This window comes from Carassius auratus, chromosome 27 (genome assembly GCF_003368295.1).
Source record: "Carassius auratus strain Wakin chromosome 27, ASM336829v1, whole genome shotgun sequence".
Classification (NCBI taxonomy): domain Eukaryota; kingdom Metazoa; phylum Chordata; class Actinopteri; order Cypriniformes; family Cyprinidae; genus Carassius; species Carassius auratus.
The window spans coordinates 21,785,432-21,798,197 of record NC_039269.1 but is presented as its reverse complement, the minus strand read 5'-3'; the positions used below and the strand labels follow the sequence as shown (position 1 = coordinate 21,798,197).

The 12,766-nt window shown below is 37.9% G+C and overlaps 2 protein-coding genes across 7 annotated transcripts in view; both read left to right on the top strand.

Annotated features, from left to right (window-relative positions):
* kcnn1a (potassium intermediate/small conductance calcium-activated channel, subfamily N, member 1a) overlaps positions 1-5,915 on the top strand; it is a 37,314-nt gene extending 31,399 nt beyond the window's left edge. For 2 of the 5 annotated variants that reach the window (XM_026206630.1, XM_026206628.1), the window contains exons 8-10: positions 369-377; positions 1,532-1,601; positions 2,917-5,915. In XM_026206630.1, coding sequence (XP_026062415.1) covers positions 369-377; positions 1,532-1,601; positions 2,917-3,201 — 364 coding nt within the window. In that variant the 3' untranslated portion in view covers positions 3,202-5,915. Of the gene's footprint in view, positions 1-368; positions 378-1,143; positions 1,602-2,916 lie in introns of all 5 variants that reach the window. The other 3 variants (XR_003276042.1, XR_003276043.1, XM_026206629.1) reach the window with 3 other exon arrangements.
* A 760-nt stretch (positions 5,916-6,675) lies between these two features.
* LOC113045893 (MARVEL domain-containing protein 2-like) lies at positions 6,676-12,135 on the top strand. 2 transcript variants are annotated; one of them, XM_026206627.1, is made up of 6 exons: positions 6,676-6,972; positions 7,461-8,524; positions 9,113-9,309; positions 9,804-9,975; positions 10,076-10,126; positions 10,231-12,135. In XM_026206627.1, exons 2-6 carry the CDS (start codon positions 7,472-7,474, stop codon positions 10,348-10,350), a joined length of 1,593 nt encoding a protein of 530 aa, XP_026062412.1. In that variant the 5' UTR covers positions 6,676-6,972; positions 7,461-7,471; the 3' UTR covers positions 10,351-12,135. The 2 variants fall into 2 exon arrangements, with proteins under 2 accessions (XP_026062412.1, XP_026062411.1); XM_026206626.1 differs by having other exon boundaries at positions 6,679-6,972; positions 7,395-8,524; positions 10,231-12,134.
* Positions 12,136-12,766: the final 631 nt, after the last annotated feature.

The following is a 12,766-nucleotide window of genomic DNA, read 5'->3' as shown; positions in this document are numbered from 1 at the left end:
ATTCAAGAAACTCCTGCTTCATGTTTGAACGTATTGGTTTTGTCTCTTTTTTAAGGAACTGTTTTATATTTTGAATTAGAAGGGCCAGGTATTTGATAATCCAATTCCCAAAAGCACTGATCCCCATATTGTATCATGAGTCCTTGTCAATCAAGTGTCGAAGAGATTAGCAACGAGTTCTGAACTCTTGAGGAGAATCAGACAGCATGTTATTCTTTGTAATGTGATGATTGTCCTTCTCCCCTCTCCTTCCCGAACCCTTACCTTGTGGTTATGCTTAGTACAGTGTAATGGCTCACATGTTGTGTATATGTTGTGGTTTCTAAACTTGAACTGTGTTTTGTCTTCGTTCTGCTCGATCACTGCAGAGCTCAGAAGTAAGTTTTGTCCTCTGTGTTCTTCTCCCCACATCCCCCTGTCTCTGTTTCCCATGCATGGAGTTGGAAGCTGAATGCCGATTTTGGTTACATATATTGCTTCTCTCCATTCTAAATCTAGAATGAAAAAGATGCAACATTATTTAATGCTGTATGGTTTTATGTAACCTTTGAAGGAGAAGCATCTTTGGAATTGTTGATTTGTTCATTTGCACCGAATCCATTAATTCAAAAGTAAATCTCTGTATTAACTTGCATTGATAGCCCCACCTTGTGTGTCCAGAGGAATATGTTGGACAAGATATTCAGGAGGACATTCATAAACACACTTGGCCTTTATTAAATAGTCTCGCAATTAACCTCTATTATTAAAGCATGTATTTAACTGATGCCGTGTTCCCTTCATCATTTAGGGTCAATCAGGGCTTTGATGCAAGATGATATGGAGTTTTTGCATTAGAAAGAATGCTGACCATGTCCTGCATCTCCAGATTTTTATTTTTGGGTACTCCAAAAATAAATTAATTAAGCTTGAAAAGAAAAAGAAAAATGCTACATTTTTCAAAAATCTTGGCTTTTGATGACAAATCAGAGCGGAGAACTCGCACTCTTTTAATTACGATACTTAACGGGCAGGATATTAAGGCAGCCTTTCTTACAATTTCTCCTCATGGTCAGAGTCATCCCTGTACTCTTCATAGTTGCTATGGCACAAAAAAAAAAAAAAAAAAAAATCATTAACACATTCTTTTAAAATTTTGTTCAGAACCAAGCCCACAGCAAGCAATGCCATTCTCACAAGCATTTTCAGCGGTGTCACATATACCTCTACCTCAGCTGTTTGCCACTTCCTTTGACCTCATCCACAAACGAGGCTCTCGGATGGCTTTTTTTGTGAATGGTTGACGCGTGCCTGCAGGGGCAAAAGGAGATGTGTCATGTTTGAACGTTAAGTTAAGAGTTTTCTCTTCTTTACATTTCATAGATTGGGTTTGCATGTCTGGTATGGCAAACAGGACTGTGAATGCTTGCATGCAGGCCACTCTCTCTCTATCCCTCATCCTTATCAAGTCTTCCTGACAGAATCTGTTACTCTTCCCTAACGTCCCCCTCCTCCCAACCCCCCATCCCTCCATAACCCTGCCTCCTCCCAGGCTCCGCAGTGTGAAAATGGAGCAGAGGAAACTCAATGACCAGGCCAACACTTTGGTGGACTTGGCGAAGGTATGTTAAAAGCTACATACTGTGTATGTAACCATCTACACCAGCAAAAGAATCATTTCAATATATATAAATAAATACATTATTATTGAAAGATTTAAGATTTGAAAGGATGTTGGTTTGAGTTATTACACTCTCTTAATTAAAATTAAGGGTACATCAACATGTCACTTGGGTGGTGCTTTCAATATGGACACCTTTGTACCTTCTTTACCCCTAAGGAGTTCATAATAGTACCATAAGAGCACTTCAAGGATACATACCACTACTCTGAGATACTAATATGCAACCTTTTAGAGGTTAAGAATGTACAAAAGTGTCCCTTCAATGGTGCTGCTCCAGTGACAAGCTGACAAGCCCTAAAGGTAATAATGAAAAAAATATATATACAGGTGCTTCTCAATAAATTAGAATGTCATGAAAAAGTTGTTTTATTTCATCAATTCAACTCCATTTGGGAAACTTGTGTATTAAATAAATTCAATGCAGACAGACTGAAGTGGTTTTAGTCTTTGGTTCTTTTAATTGTGATGATTTTGGCTCATATTTAACAAAAACCCACCAATTCACTCTACAAATTAGAATATGGTGACATGCCAATCAGCTAATCAACTCAAAACACCTGCAAAGGTTTCCTGAGCCTTCAAAATGGTCTCTCAGTTTGGTTCACGAGGCTACACAAACCTCCAGGCTTTTGCCTTTCTGGTGTCTTATGTATATTTGAACACTTAATTGACAGTTTGCAAAGAGCTTGATTGACAGGCGATTTGACCAATCATAACGCCGAAATCCGCCATCTTGCCCAACAAATAAATCAGACTGGAGAGTAAATTAACACTCAATACAGGCAATACAACGATCTGTCACGACACATAAAAGAGCAACAAAATGGTATTTATTGTTTGAATTTCTTAAAAAACAGACTACAATTTAAAGCTGAGACCTTGTTTCATACCAGAAGTACCCTGCTTTGTCTGGTCTGGCAGCATGTTGCCAGTTTTCTCTTTGCTCCGCGATGTATTTTTTACTGCGTGAGATCATGGCGTGTAATGTGAGAGAGGCATGGCTTGTCGGACATAGCAACAGAAACTATAAAGGAGAATGGTCAATTGTAGAATTAAGTAAATTGTACATATTTTGTTCTCTGGGAAATATATAAGTATCTTCTGTAGCTTCTGAAGTGCAGAAATAAATGAACAAATATGGTCTTTAAACAATGTAAGATGTATGAATAAATTGATACTTGGATTGATTGATTAATTGATTGATTGACTGAGTGGTTTCATTCGATCTAATTATTTTTGTCTGTCTCTTCTAGACTCAGAATGTGATGTACGACCTGGTGTCAGAGCTGCAGGAACGCAGTGAGGAGCTGGACAAGCGTATTGGCACGTTGGAGGACAAGCTGGACGCAGTCACCGGCAGCCTGCAGGCTCTGCCCTGTCTGATCTCCCAAGCCATAATTCAGCAGCAGCAGGACCTCCTGGACGGCTTCATGCACCGCTTCTGCCCTGCTTCGCTGGGCTCGGAACACTCCTGGACCCCCTCCAGACGGCGGCGCTCGCCCTCCACTGCCCCACACACTTCCTCCGACAGCGGCTAACGCAGGGCCTGGACCCGCTCGCCGCTTCCAAAGGTCTCAGACTTATTCACGAAAGATGATCAAGCCGAGATGAGGACTCGTGTTATTAAGTAGAGAAGAATTATCAAAATAGTAGATATATGGTTTATGTTTAGCCATTGTATGGCTGTTCAAGTTAGCTTTTTTGTAAAGCCCTCATATATTTACAAGACTGAGTTCAGGAAGCTGGAGTGAGTCCAGGAAACTAGTCCTTCAAACTGCGAGATCACGGGGTCCACGGGAAGGTGGGCCCGAGCAACGCCTGCCAGAGTGAACCAACACTGACCACAAAGGAGCGAATCACCCACATGGAAGCGATTCACTGGTCCTGTAAGACATCTGTGCCAGGATGAGCAGCAAGAACACGTCTGGGAGCTCTGCCATGGTTTCAGCATTCAGCTGGAGACGCAGGAGCACATGACCTTACTACTGAGTAGAATAATGCAGGAATGCCAACCTTAAGGATTCAGTTCCCTTGCTCCTTTAAGGGAAATTGGGTGCAACTAACCTTTTTTTAGTTACATATTGGCATGTTATTTTTTTCAGTGCCTGAATGTATAGATTGTGGAGGGTTGTCCATTTACAAATTTTGGAGATAGTTTTTGTACAATGTTAACACGAGCATTGCATTCCTTTTTCAGAAACATTCCTCTTGAAGACATTTTAACTCGTCTGTCTTAAATGCCATTAGCTCTGTCGCAGTCTTCTCTTATTTTCCAAAGCCTTTCAATACTTCCACCAGTTAGGCAAGGAAGGCAGGAGAGGAAAGAAAGAAGGAAAGAAATATAGGAAGAGAGAAATAAAAGAAGGTATAGTTTCTACTCAAACTGGTAACACTTTTATTTTAATGAAATCTGAGCTTCCAGAAGTCTTCACATTACCCAGAGGCTGCGGTTTTATTTTTTAATCTGAAATGACAGCACAGAGTGCTAAATGCTGTGGTAGGCACAAATGTATGACAGGACTGAGATTTAAACCTTGCATGTTTCAGTGCAATTGTGACGAATGGATTATGGATGGTTTTTCAAACGTATGTGTGTGCTCCTTTTTTTTGTTTTATTTCATTTATTTTTTACACAGAGAGTCCTTTTTAAAATGTTGGATAGTATTTTTAGAGTTGCAGATATAGCGGTGCAGTAATGTGGTAATGTACATTTAATGCATTCCTTGTTCTACCTATAAATGAATTCCTCGACCCAAGAGATTGGCGAATGAGTGGAAAGTAGGAGTAATAGTAAACTAATCATTCAGTTATCATGAGAAGACCTTTTCTGAGAGAATACATCTGATAGAGCAGATGGAGATGCTTATGGAAGACATAATTGTGGCTCACATTTGCACTTTTCACAACATACCGTTAAGGCAGCTTAGAGCTCAAATCTGTCTCTCCTGTTCATGTGTATTTTTCAGACATCTATGGTTTTAAATAATCACGTAACTTTAAAGCAATGGACAATGTTATGTGTTTGATGGTGTGATTCACGGATTTAAAGCTAATGGTAAATGACTACAAACCATCACATTGCAACTTGCTTGAGAAAAGTTTATATTTTTATTAATTTTGACTTAATTAAAATAAGTTAAAAAAAACTGTTTCAGACAAAACATGGGGTAGTTATTATTTGTGCATGATTTAATATTCATAAATGATTTTTTTTTTTTTTGCAAGATATTGGATTCCTAACCAAAGCCTATACCCTTATTGACTTATGTTTTATGTTTTATGAATATGTTTTATGACTACATAGAAATAAAGCTGCACACTCACCTGAAGGTACAGACTTTGTGCACAGTTCATGTGAGATTGAAGCCAAAAACATGCATATTTGCTTTTTAATTTAAAACATTTGTTAATTTATTATTAAATGAGAAAACGATTTCCAAAATTTGAGTGGCTTGATCTCAACTCCAATCCAACTTGTTTCAGTCTTGTCAATACTATGTTTAGGTCTTACGTATTTCCAATCCTCTGTTCTTGTGTACAAACGGTGCCTAAAATTAGCAACCTTGCCAAACAACAACTCCATTTAAACTTAAAAAAAATAGAGAATTCTCACAGCTTTCATTGTTAAAATATACTTGACACTTTCAGCACATTTTGATAAAACAAGAGATCAAAGACGAACTGAGAAAGCCGGTCATAACATTCAGATCCTAATGTAGACAAAAATAGAAGGAAAGGCTGCTTTACTATTCAAGCCTGCTGTTGATGACCAAAATCAAGTGCAATTTAGATCCTGGTTAAAAATAACTGGATGTACGATTGCATGGTTTTAAACTACATGACCATGACCCTTGTTCATGCCTTTCTCTCTCTTTCACTGTCAACACAGTCTAAATGTTGTAATGTGCCAATTATAAAGTTAGACTCAGATGCCTTCTGATGTCAAACTGCATACACGAGTAGATGGGACACCAAATCACTAGAACGTATTTTATTGGACTACATGATTTTTTTTCCTTTCTGATTTTTTCCTAATTGCCTTTCTTTGTGAAATACCTGTGAATGATTAAACAGAGAGATGAACTTGCATTTTGTATCCTCCCAGGTTGACTGTACATAAAGGCATGGGTTATCATGGTCTCGTATGTTGAGATCCTCTTATTTTGTTTACATAGAGGTAGCCCAAGAAGCTACAGTGTGGACAAAATCTGCCCATGTTTCGGATAATAAATATCAAATTCTTGAGAATAAACTGTGGCATTGTGATATTGGATGATCATGTGTTCAAATGAGGATGAAAACATTTGAGTATCAGAGCCTCCTTCTGTGGATATGTGATATTAAAACGCTTCTAGTACAATCGTTTTTAATTAACTGGGACAGACGTGTGAATGTCTTGTTCTAGCAATCAAGTCAACATGCTATGCATCATCCTTTTAAAAATAGATATATATTCTTGATGTGTTTGATGTGCTGTTGAAGGAGGCAGAACTAGATCCTTAAGAGTGAGAATGTTGCAGAGGGACATCTCTGAGGGAATCCCAGAAGAGTGAAGAAAATGGGCCACATCAAGCTGCTGGATGGTAATGACTGCATGTGAGAGTAAGACATATGCCCATTAACAGTGGAGCGGACCTCATAAACATTTACTTGAAGAACAGTGAAGATAAAACAACAGTAAATTTACTGATTAATAATTTCATCTCCATAGATTTGTTAGAAGTGTTAACTAGACTAACAACTAGATGCACATACCAGCATTAAATTGAGGGTCTATGTAATTGTACGATAATATGTCCTGCATTTCAGGCTGACTATCAAACTGACTCACAAAGACTGTGACAGTTTATATTACAAGAAAGGAGTACAACTATTTTACACAAACGTCTATATTAATCGGTATCGTGCCTGACGTCGATGCACGAGGAGCCATGGCAATACTCCTCTACTGCCCTCTAGTGATTAGGTGATGAATAACAGAATGAGGCTCTATGGCTGCAATTTACAAGCAATAAAGACTTTTATTTAATGAACTCTGAAGTCGTTACATGATTGCAGTGAAATGAAATGATAATTTTCGTTTAGAGGGTTCGAGGGATGTTATCAGACACAGTTTCTGTGGGGAAATGTTGAATGCCAGCCTGTGCCTGTCACCAGACTCGGTCTCTGGAGGTTTAATGTTTAATCTCTGCTCCGGCTTCCTGCTGCAGTGCCTCTGACTCACTGTTAACAGTCTTGTTTTTACTTTGTGAAGCCATTTTAGCACAGCCATACCCACTCACAGCAAACCAGACTATTCTGACAACAAGGTGAGTGTTTTTTATGTTTGTCATGATGTTATTCATATTCAGGGCTGAAGAGTATTATATGTTTTACAGAACAAACGCTTAGAAGAGCAAAGTTCAGCTTCCTTTTAGCTGATGATCGGAAACAGTGTTTATGAGTTTGTTAATGTCTCTATTTTATGAACTTTAAAAACGAATACACTTTTTAACAATAGCTGCTGAAAGTCAGTGGCCTACCAGATTTAGTTAAACCAATGACATTTTGCAGAATACAGGCTGGCAATTAACCATGCTGATAACTTTCATATAAGATTACTGTATCTTTTCAACAAGGATATAAAATGATGTGTTTTGATTTATAATTCTTATGAATTTTACTTTTTATTTTTTTTGAAAAATTAGCAGATATATAGAAAAAACTAACATCTTTTTATGTTTCATTTTAGTTGGTTTGATATTGTCCTCTAAGACGACTGTAGCCTACAGCTACTAGATCTTGATTTTCTCACCAGCTAACAGCAAAATGACAGACCTTGGCAGACCATATTCGGATGACATCTCATCCTCACAAAGTGAAGATTTCAACAGAGCACATGCAGAGGAGGATCCTTCTGAAGTTCACAATGGTGACAATCCTGAGGACTCGAGCTACTCTCTTTATGAGCAGAGCCACTCAGACAAGGAAGCTGAGAAGACGAAGAAAAGTGCCTTGCTGAAATCTTGGACTAGTGTGTTTAAGAAACGGAAGAAAACTGATTCTGAAACGCAATCCACATCATCAGGGGAAATGAAGGTACTACCCAACGGCACAAGATGTAGTCCACCTGTTTCTCCATTGTTGGACAGAAAAAACTGGGCTGTGCCTACAGGTGACCTCAAGCCAAACGTCTCCCCAGGTTCAGCGGGATACAAATATGACACACTTGAATCTGAACTGACCAGTATTCATCCAGCAGAGTACTACGCTGAGAAGTTAGAGGTATACCAGTTAAAATACTCCTATCTGAAGTCTTGGCCCGGCCTTTTAAGACTGCTAACTGGCCTTCAGCTGGTGTTCGGCGGGATGGTTTTCGCCTGTGTATGTGCGTATATTCAAAGAGACAGTGAGTTTTCCAACTATTACAGACCAAATTATGGATTGGCTGGTGCACAAGGATACCATTACAATGGCCCCTTGACAGTCTTTGTGTTGGCCATTGTTGGACTCTCATGGTTACTGACCATTATTCTGCTGGTTTTGGGATTAACAATGTATTACAGAACGATCCTGCTAGATTCCAAATGGTGGCCTCTTACTGAGGCGATTACGAATCTGGTCATTTCGCTGCTGTACATGGCAGCGGGTATCGTCTACGTGAACGATCTGAATCGTGGTGGGCTTTGCTTCATGACGGTTGGCATTAACCCAGTCCTGTCTAATCTGTGTCGTGTCGAGGGGGGTCAGATGGCTGGGACTGCATTTATATTCATTAACATGGTCATGTACTTGATAAGCTTCCTAGTGTGCCTTAAAATGTGGAAGCATGAAGCTGCCCGCCGCGAGAAGGAGGCCATGACAAGCCAGCTGAACAGCCAGGTAAATGCGCTCACAAAAGTTTTTTTTTTTTTCTCTAAGAAATTCATAATTTTATGTAGCAAGCACACATTCAATTTATTAAAATGCACAGTAAAGACATGTATAATGTTACAAAATATATCTTTTTTTCAAATAATTGCTACACTTTTAAACATTCCATTAATCAAAAGTATCACAGTTTCCACAAAAATATTAAGCAGCATAACTGTTTCCAAGAATGATAAGATTAACTATTTCTTGAGCACCAAATCAGAATATTAGACTGATTTCTGAAGGATCATGTGACACTGAAGTTGCTGAAAATCCAGTTTGACCATCACAGGAGTAAATTAAACAGCGATATTACTGTTATAATATTTCAGGCTTGGTGAGCGAAAGAGACTTTCAAAAACACAACCCCAAACGGTTGAAAGGTAGTGAGAATGTGGATGACTTTGGTCCTTAACTTCATAAAAAATTTTATAATAATGATCACAGGGTTTTTGAACTACTTTTAACTACAAACAACACTAATTAAATTGCTAGTTTCCACAAAATCCTCAATGTTGTTATCCAGTTTGACTAATTGTAATGGCTGTTATCTTCCAGTTACAGCAGCAAACTCTGGAATCCACATCCAATATGGGCAGCTCCTCAACTAGATCCAAGAAAATTTCATTCAGAGATGAAATGGATCAAAGCTCTGTGAATAAGAGCAGACTGAGAGCTGAAGAAAGGAAGATTTTAACTGGAGCTATTCCAACAGGACACATACCTAAACCCAGAGTCATCGCTGATTATATTATGTTAGTGTACATTATAGTTTATTTCTGGTCTAACAAAAATGAATGATATATTTAGGCCACACAAAAGTAACAGGTGTTGGTTATATTCAGTAGGTATTAATCTATTTAAACCCATTTTTCATCTTTAAGTGTTATTAAGTGATTATAGATGTTTTAAAACCAACTGCTCTACTAATAGACAATCTTAAAAAAGGGCTTTGGCCAACTTGATGGATAATGTGCCATGTGGTGTTTTGATTCATGCTGCTATTTCTGGTTGTGTACTTTGAAATAAACCTGATTGGTGGGAAAATCCCTTAATATCCCAACTTTTCATAAAAAGAGTTGGAAAAAAATGGATGTTAATTAGTGAGATGAACATGAGATGGGCTTGAGAAATATAATTAGGGTAGGATTAATAGAATAGGAGTCCATACTGATGAAAAAATATGAAATGGGACAATATTAAAAGATGTTATTTATTTATTACATTTGTAAAATTTATTTTTTGGCAGAAAATATCCTGAAATTCATTCAGTAGAGGACAGAGAGCAATACAAAGCAGTTTTTAATGACCAATACCAAGAGTACAAGGATCTGCACAGAGAAATCACTGCCACTTTAATGAAGTTTCAGGAATTAGACAGCATGATAAGTCAACTCGTCAATAACAGGAGAAACCCTGAGGTGAGACCAGATATTGGAGTCATTTACAATCCCTCAGTATTACCTTTTATTAGACTATTCAGACAAGTTGTGTCAATTGTTTTTGTTTTTTTTTATTTAGGAGAGTAAGAGAATCAATGGCTTACTGAAAAAATATGATCAAAAAAAGAATGTAAGTCACCTTTTGAACTAACCTTAAAACACTACAAAAACGGAGTGAAATACAAGAGATGATTTTTTATTGATTTATTTTAACTTATTATGTGCTTCCTTAAGGACCCATACTTTTTGGAGAAGAAGGAACGGTGTGAATATCTGAAAGGAAAACTAAGCCACATCAAGATGAGGATTCGTGATTTTGATCAAAATTTCACTGCAAAGGACAGCAATGACTAAAACATTCTTTATTGTACAATTATTAATACGGCGTGTTCTTTTCTCTTTTTTTACTGTAAGGAATGATGGCAGTTTGGCTCAAACTAATCTATAAACTCATATATCTTTACTTTACACTGTCTGTTTAAAATGTGTATAATATATATATATACACTACATATATATAAACACTTACAAATAAATAAAACAATAACTAACTTTCTTTTAGTCTCATTAACTTTCGACCTACTAAAGAGCCAATAAGGCTGATTGTGTCTGTAGCAACGGGTTGGATCAGGTTTAGAGTTTCAGGCCCAGGTCTTTCACACGAGTCCCCATGAGCAGCAGCTGTCACATGGATGAACTCAAACACTAAACAACACTTGATGGAAAACTGTCAAGCTTAGAAAAGCGGGATCAAGGTGAACAAGGAAAAGCCCAGTGGCTGTTGTGTTACAGTAAGTTACATAATGTTTCAATTATTTACCACAAAATGATAGACCTTTTTAGAATTGATTTTAGTCAACGCAAAAGTGCAAAACGCTGAAATGTCGAAGTACTTGCTGTCATATCATACCAACTGTAGATGTCACAAATAAGATGTGATTTTGTGACTGTTATATGCTCAGACCAATCTAAAATGATATGTTTATTTTCAAGAGGAAAGTTGTAAAATACAAAACCTCCTTTTTTTTCTTGAATAGCTGTCCCATCTACATGCACCTGTGAGGCTGTACAAAACTTGCTAGGTTGTTTTTTTTAGCTTTTGAATTATTTATTCACTCTTTTCAAGTTACCACAGGTGTGCAGCTCACCATCTCTCTAAAGCATAATTAACTAAGAGGATACGGTATTTGGAATATTTCTGTTAGCAGTGCATCTCTTCACCTCTTTTATTCACATATGATGTCTGTATATTGCACTTTTGGGATGCATCAGAAATGCGAGGAAGGAAACTTACAGCATGGAAACCCCCAATGACTGAATCTGCTCATGTTTCTCTGAATTATTCAGGGCATCTCATCTGAATTGCAGTAGCCTGATGAAGGGAATGATGTTTAAAGCTGGACTCCAGAGTGTGAATGTTGTTTGTGCATTAAAGAGGTGTGTTATCTTAATTATACTGTTGGAACTCTGAAAGTTCCTGTAGATCTACGGATAGAGTTGTGCGCAAACAATTGTATTTTCGGAATCACAGGAAAAAAATATAGTGGTAAAGTGTATAGTTTAAATGCAATTGATGAAAATTGATAAGCTAACAGTGCAGTTTGTGCATTTGAGATTGTCAGTGTTTTGGTGACGGAGGTACACTGGTAATTGGACAAGTGACTCTTTATGAGTGAGTCATCAAATGATTCTACTCACTAATTACTCACTAATGAATTGTTTTGAATGAGTCATTGAATCAGTCAGTAAACTGATTCATTCGGAATCATTGACTGATTCAGAAAGGCTGTGTATTGCTCTGTAGATGATTCAGTAATTAATAATGCTTTGTCCTGTTGTAAAATTGTTTCATCTGCATAGAATAAATGGACAGGATGTTGTATGAAAACAGTATCATTCGCTGTTATGACATCTTTGTTACTGTGGAATTTATTGGAATGCTGTATTGACTTGTCCCTTGTTTGATCTGTACAGTTAAACTGAGCACTGTTCTTCAGAAAAACCCTCCATGCATTAAGAGCCAGGAACAGGGTAAATTTAACTTATTTTGCAGCTGGAGGACCAATTTGCAACTTATTAGGTCAATTGGCAACATGATTGGGTGTAAAAAGAGCCTCTCAGAGTGGCAGTGTCTCTCAGAAGTCAAGATGGGCAGAGGATCACCATTTTCCCCAATGCTGCGGTGAAAAATATCAGAATGGAGTTTATCAGAGAAAAATTGCAAAAAGTTATCATCATCTACAGTGCATATAATATCATCCATAGGTTCAGAGAATCTGGAACAATCTCTGTGTGCAAGGGTCAAGGCCGGAAAACCGTACTGGATGCCTTTGATCTTCGGGCCCTTAGACGTCACTGCATCACATACAGGAATGATACTGTAATGGAAATCACAACATGGGCTCAGGGATACTTTCAGAAAAAATTGTTGGTGAACACAATCCACCGTGCCATTCGTAGTTGCTGGCTAAAACTCTATAGGTCAAAAAAGAAGCCATATCTAAACATGATCCAGAAGCGCAGGTGTTTTTTCTCGGCCAAGGCTCATTTAAAATGGACTGTGGCAAAGTGGAAACTGTTCTGTGGTCAGACGAATCAAAATTTGAAGTTCTTTTTGGAAAACTGGGACGCCATGTTTTCCGGACTCAAGAGGACAAGGGCAACCCAAGTTGTTATCAGCGCTCAGTTCAGAAGTCTGCATCTCTGATGGTATGGGGTTGCATGAGTGTGTGTGGCATGGGCAGCTTACACATCTGGAAAGGCACCATCA

What these genes read in the sequence shown, in the direction of transcription:
- LOC113045893 (XM_026206627.1), top strand. Translation starts at nt 7,472, where the DNA reads ATGACAGACCTTGGCAGACCATATTCGGATGACATCTCATCCTCACAA. An exon ending in ATAACAGGAGAAACCCTGAG is followed by an intron (nt 9,976 to 10,075) that starts GTGAGACCAGAT and finishes TTTTTTATTTAG; the next exon opens with GAGAGTAAGAGAATCAATGG. An exon ending in AATATGATCAAAAAAAGAAT is followed by an intron (nt 10,127 to 10,230) that starts GTAAGTCACCTT and finishes TGCTTCCTTAAG; the next exon opens with GACCCATACTTTTTGGAGAA.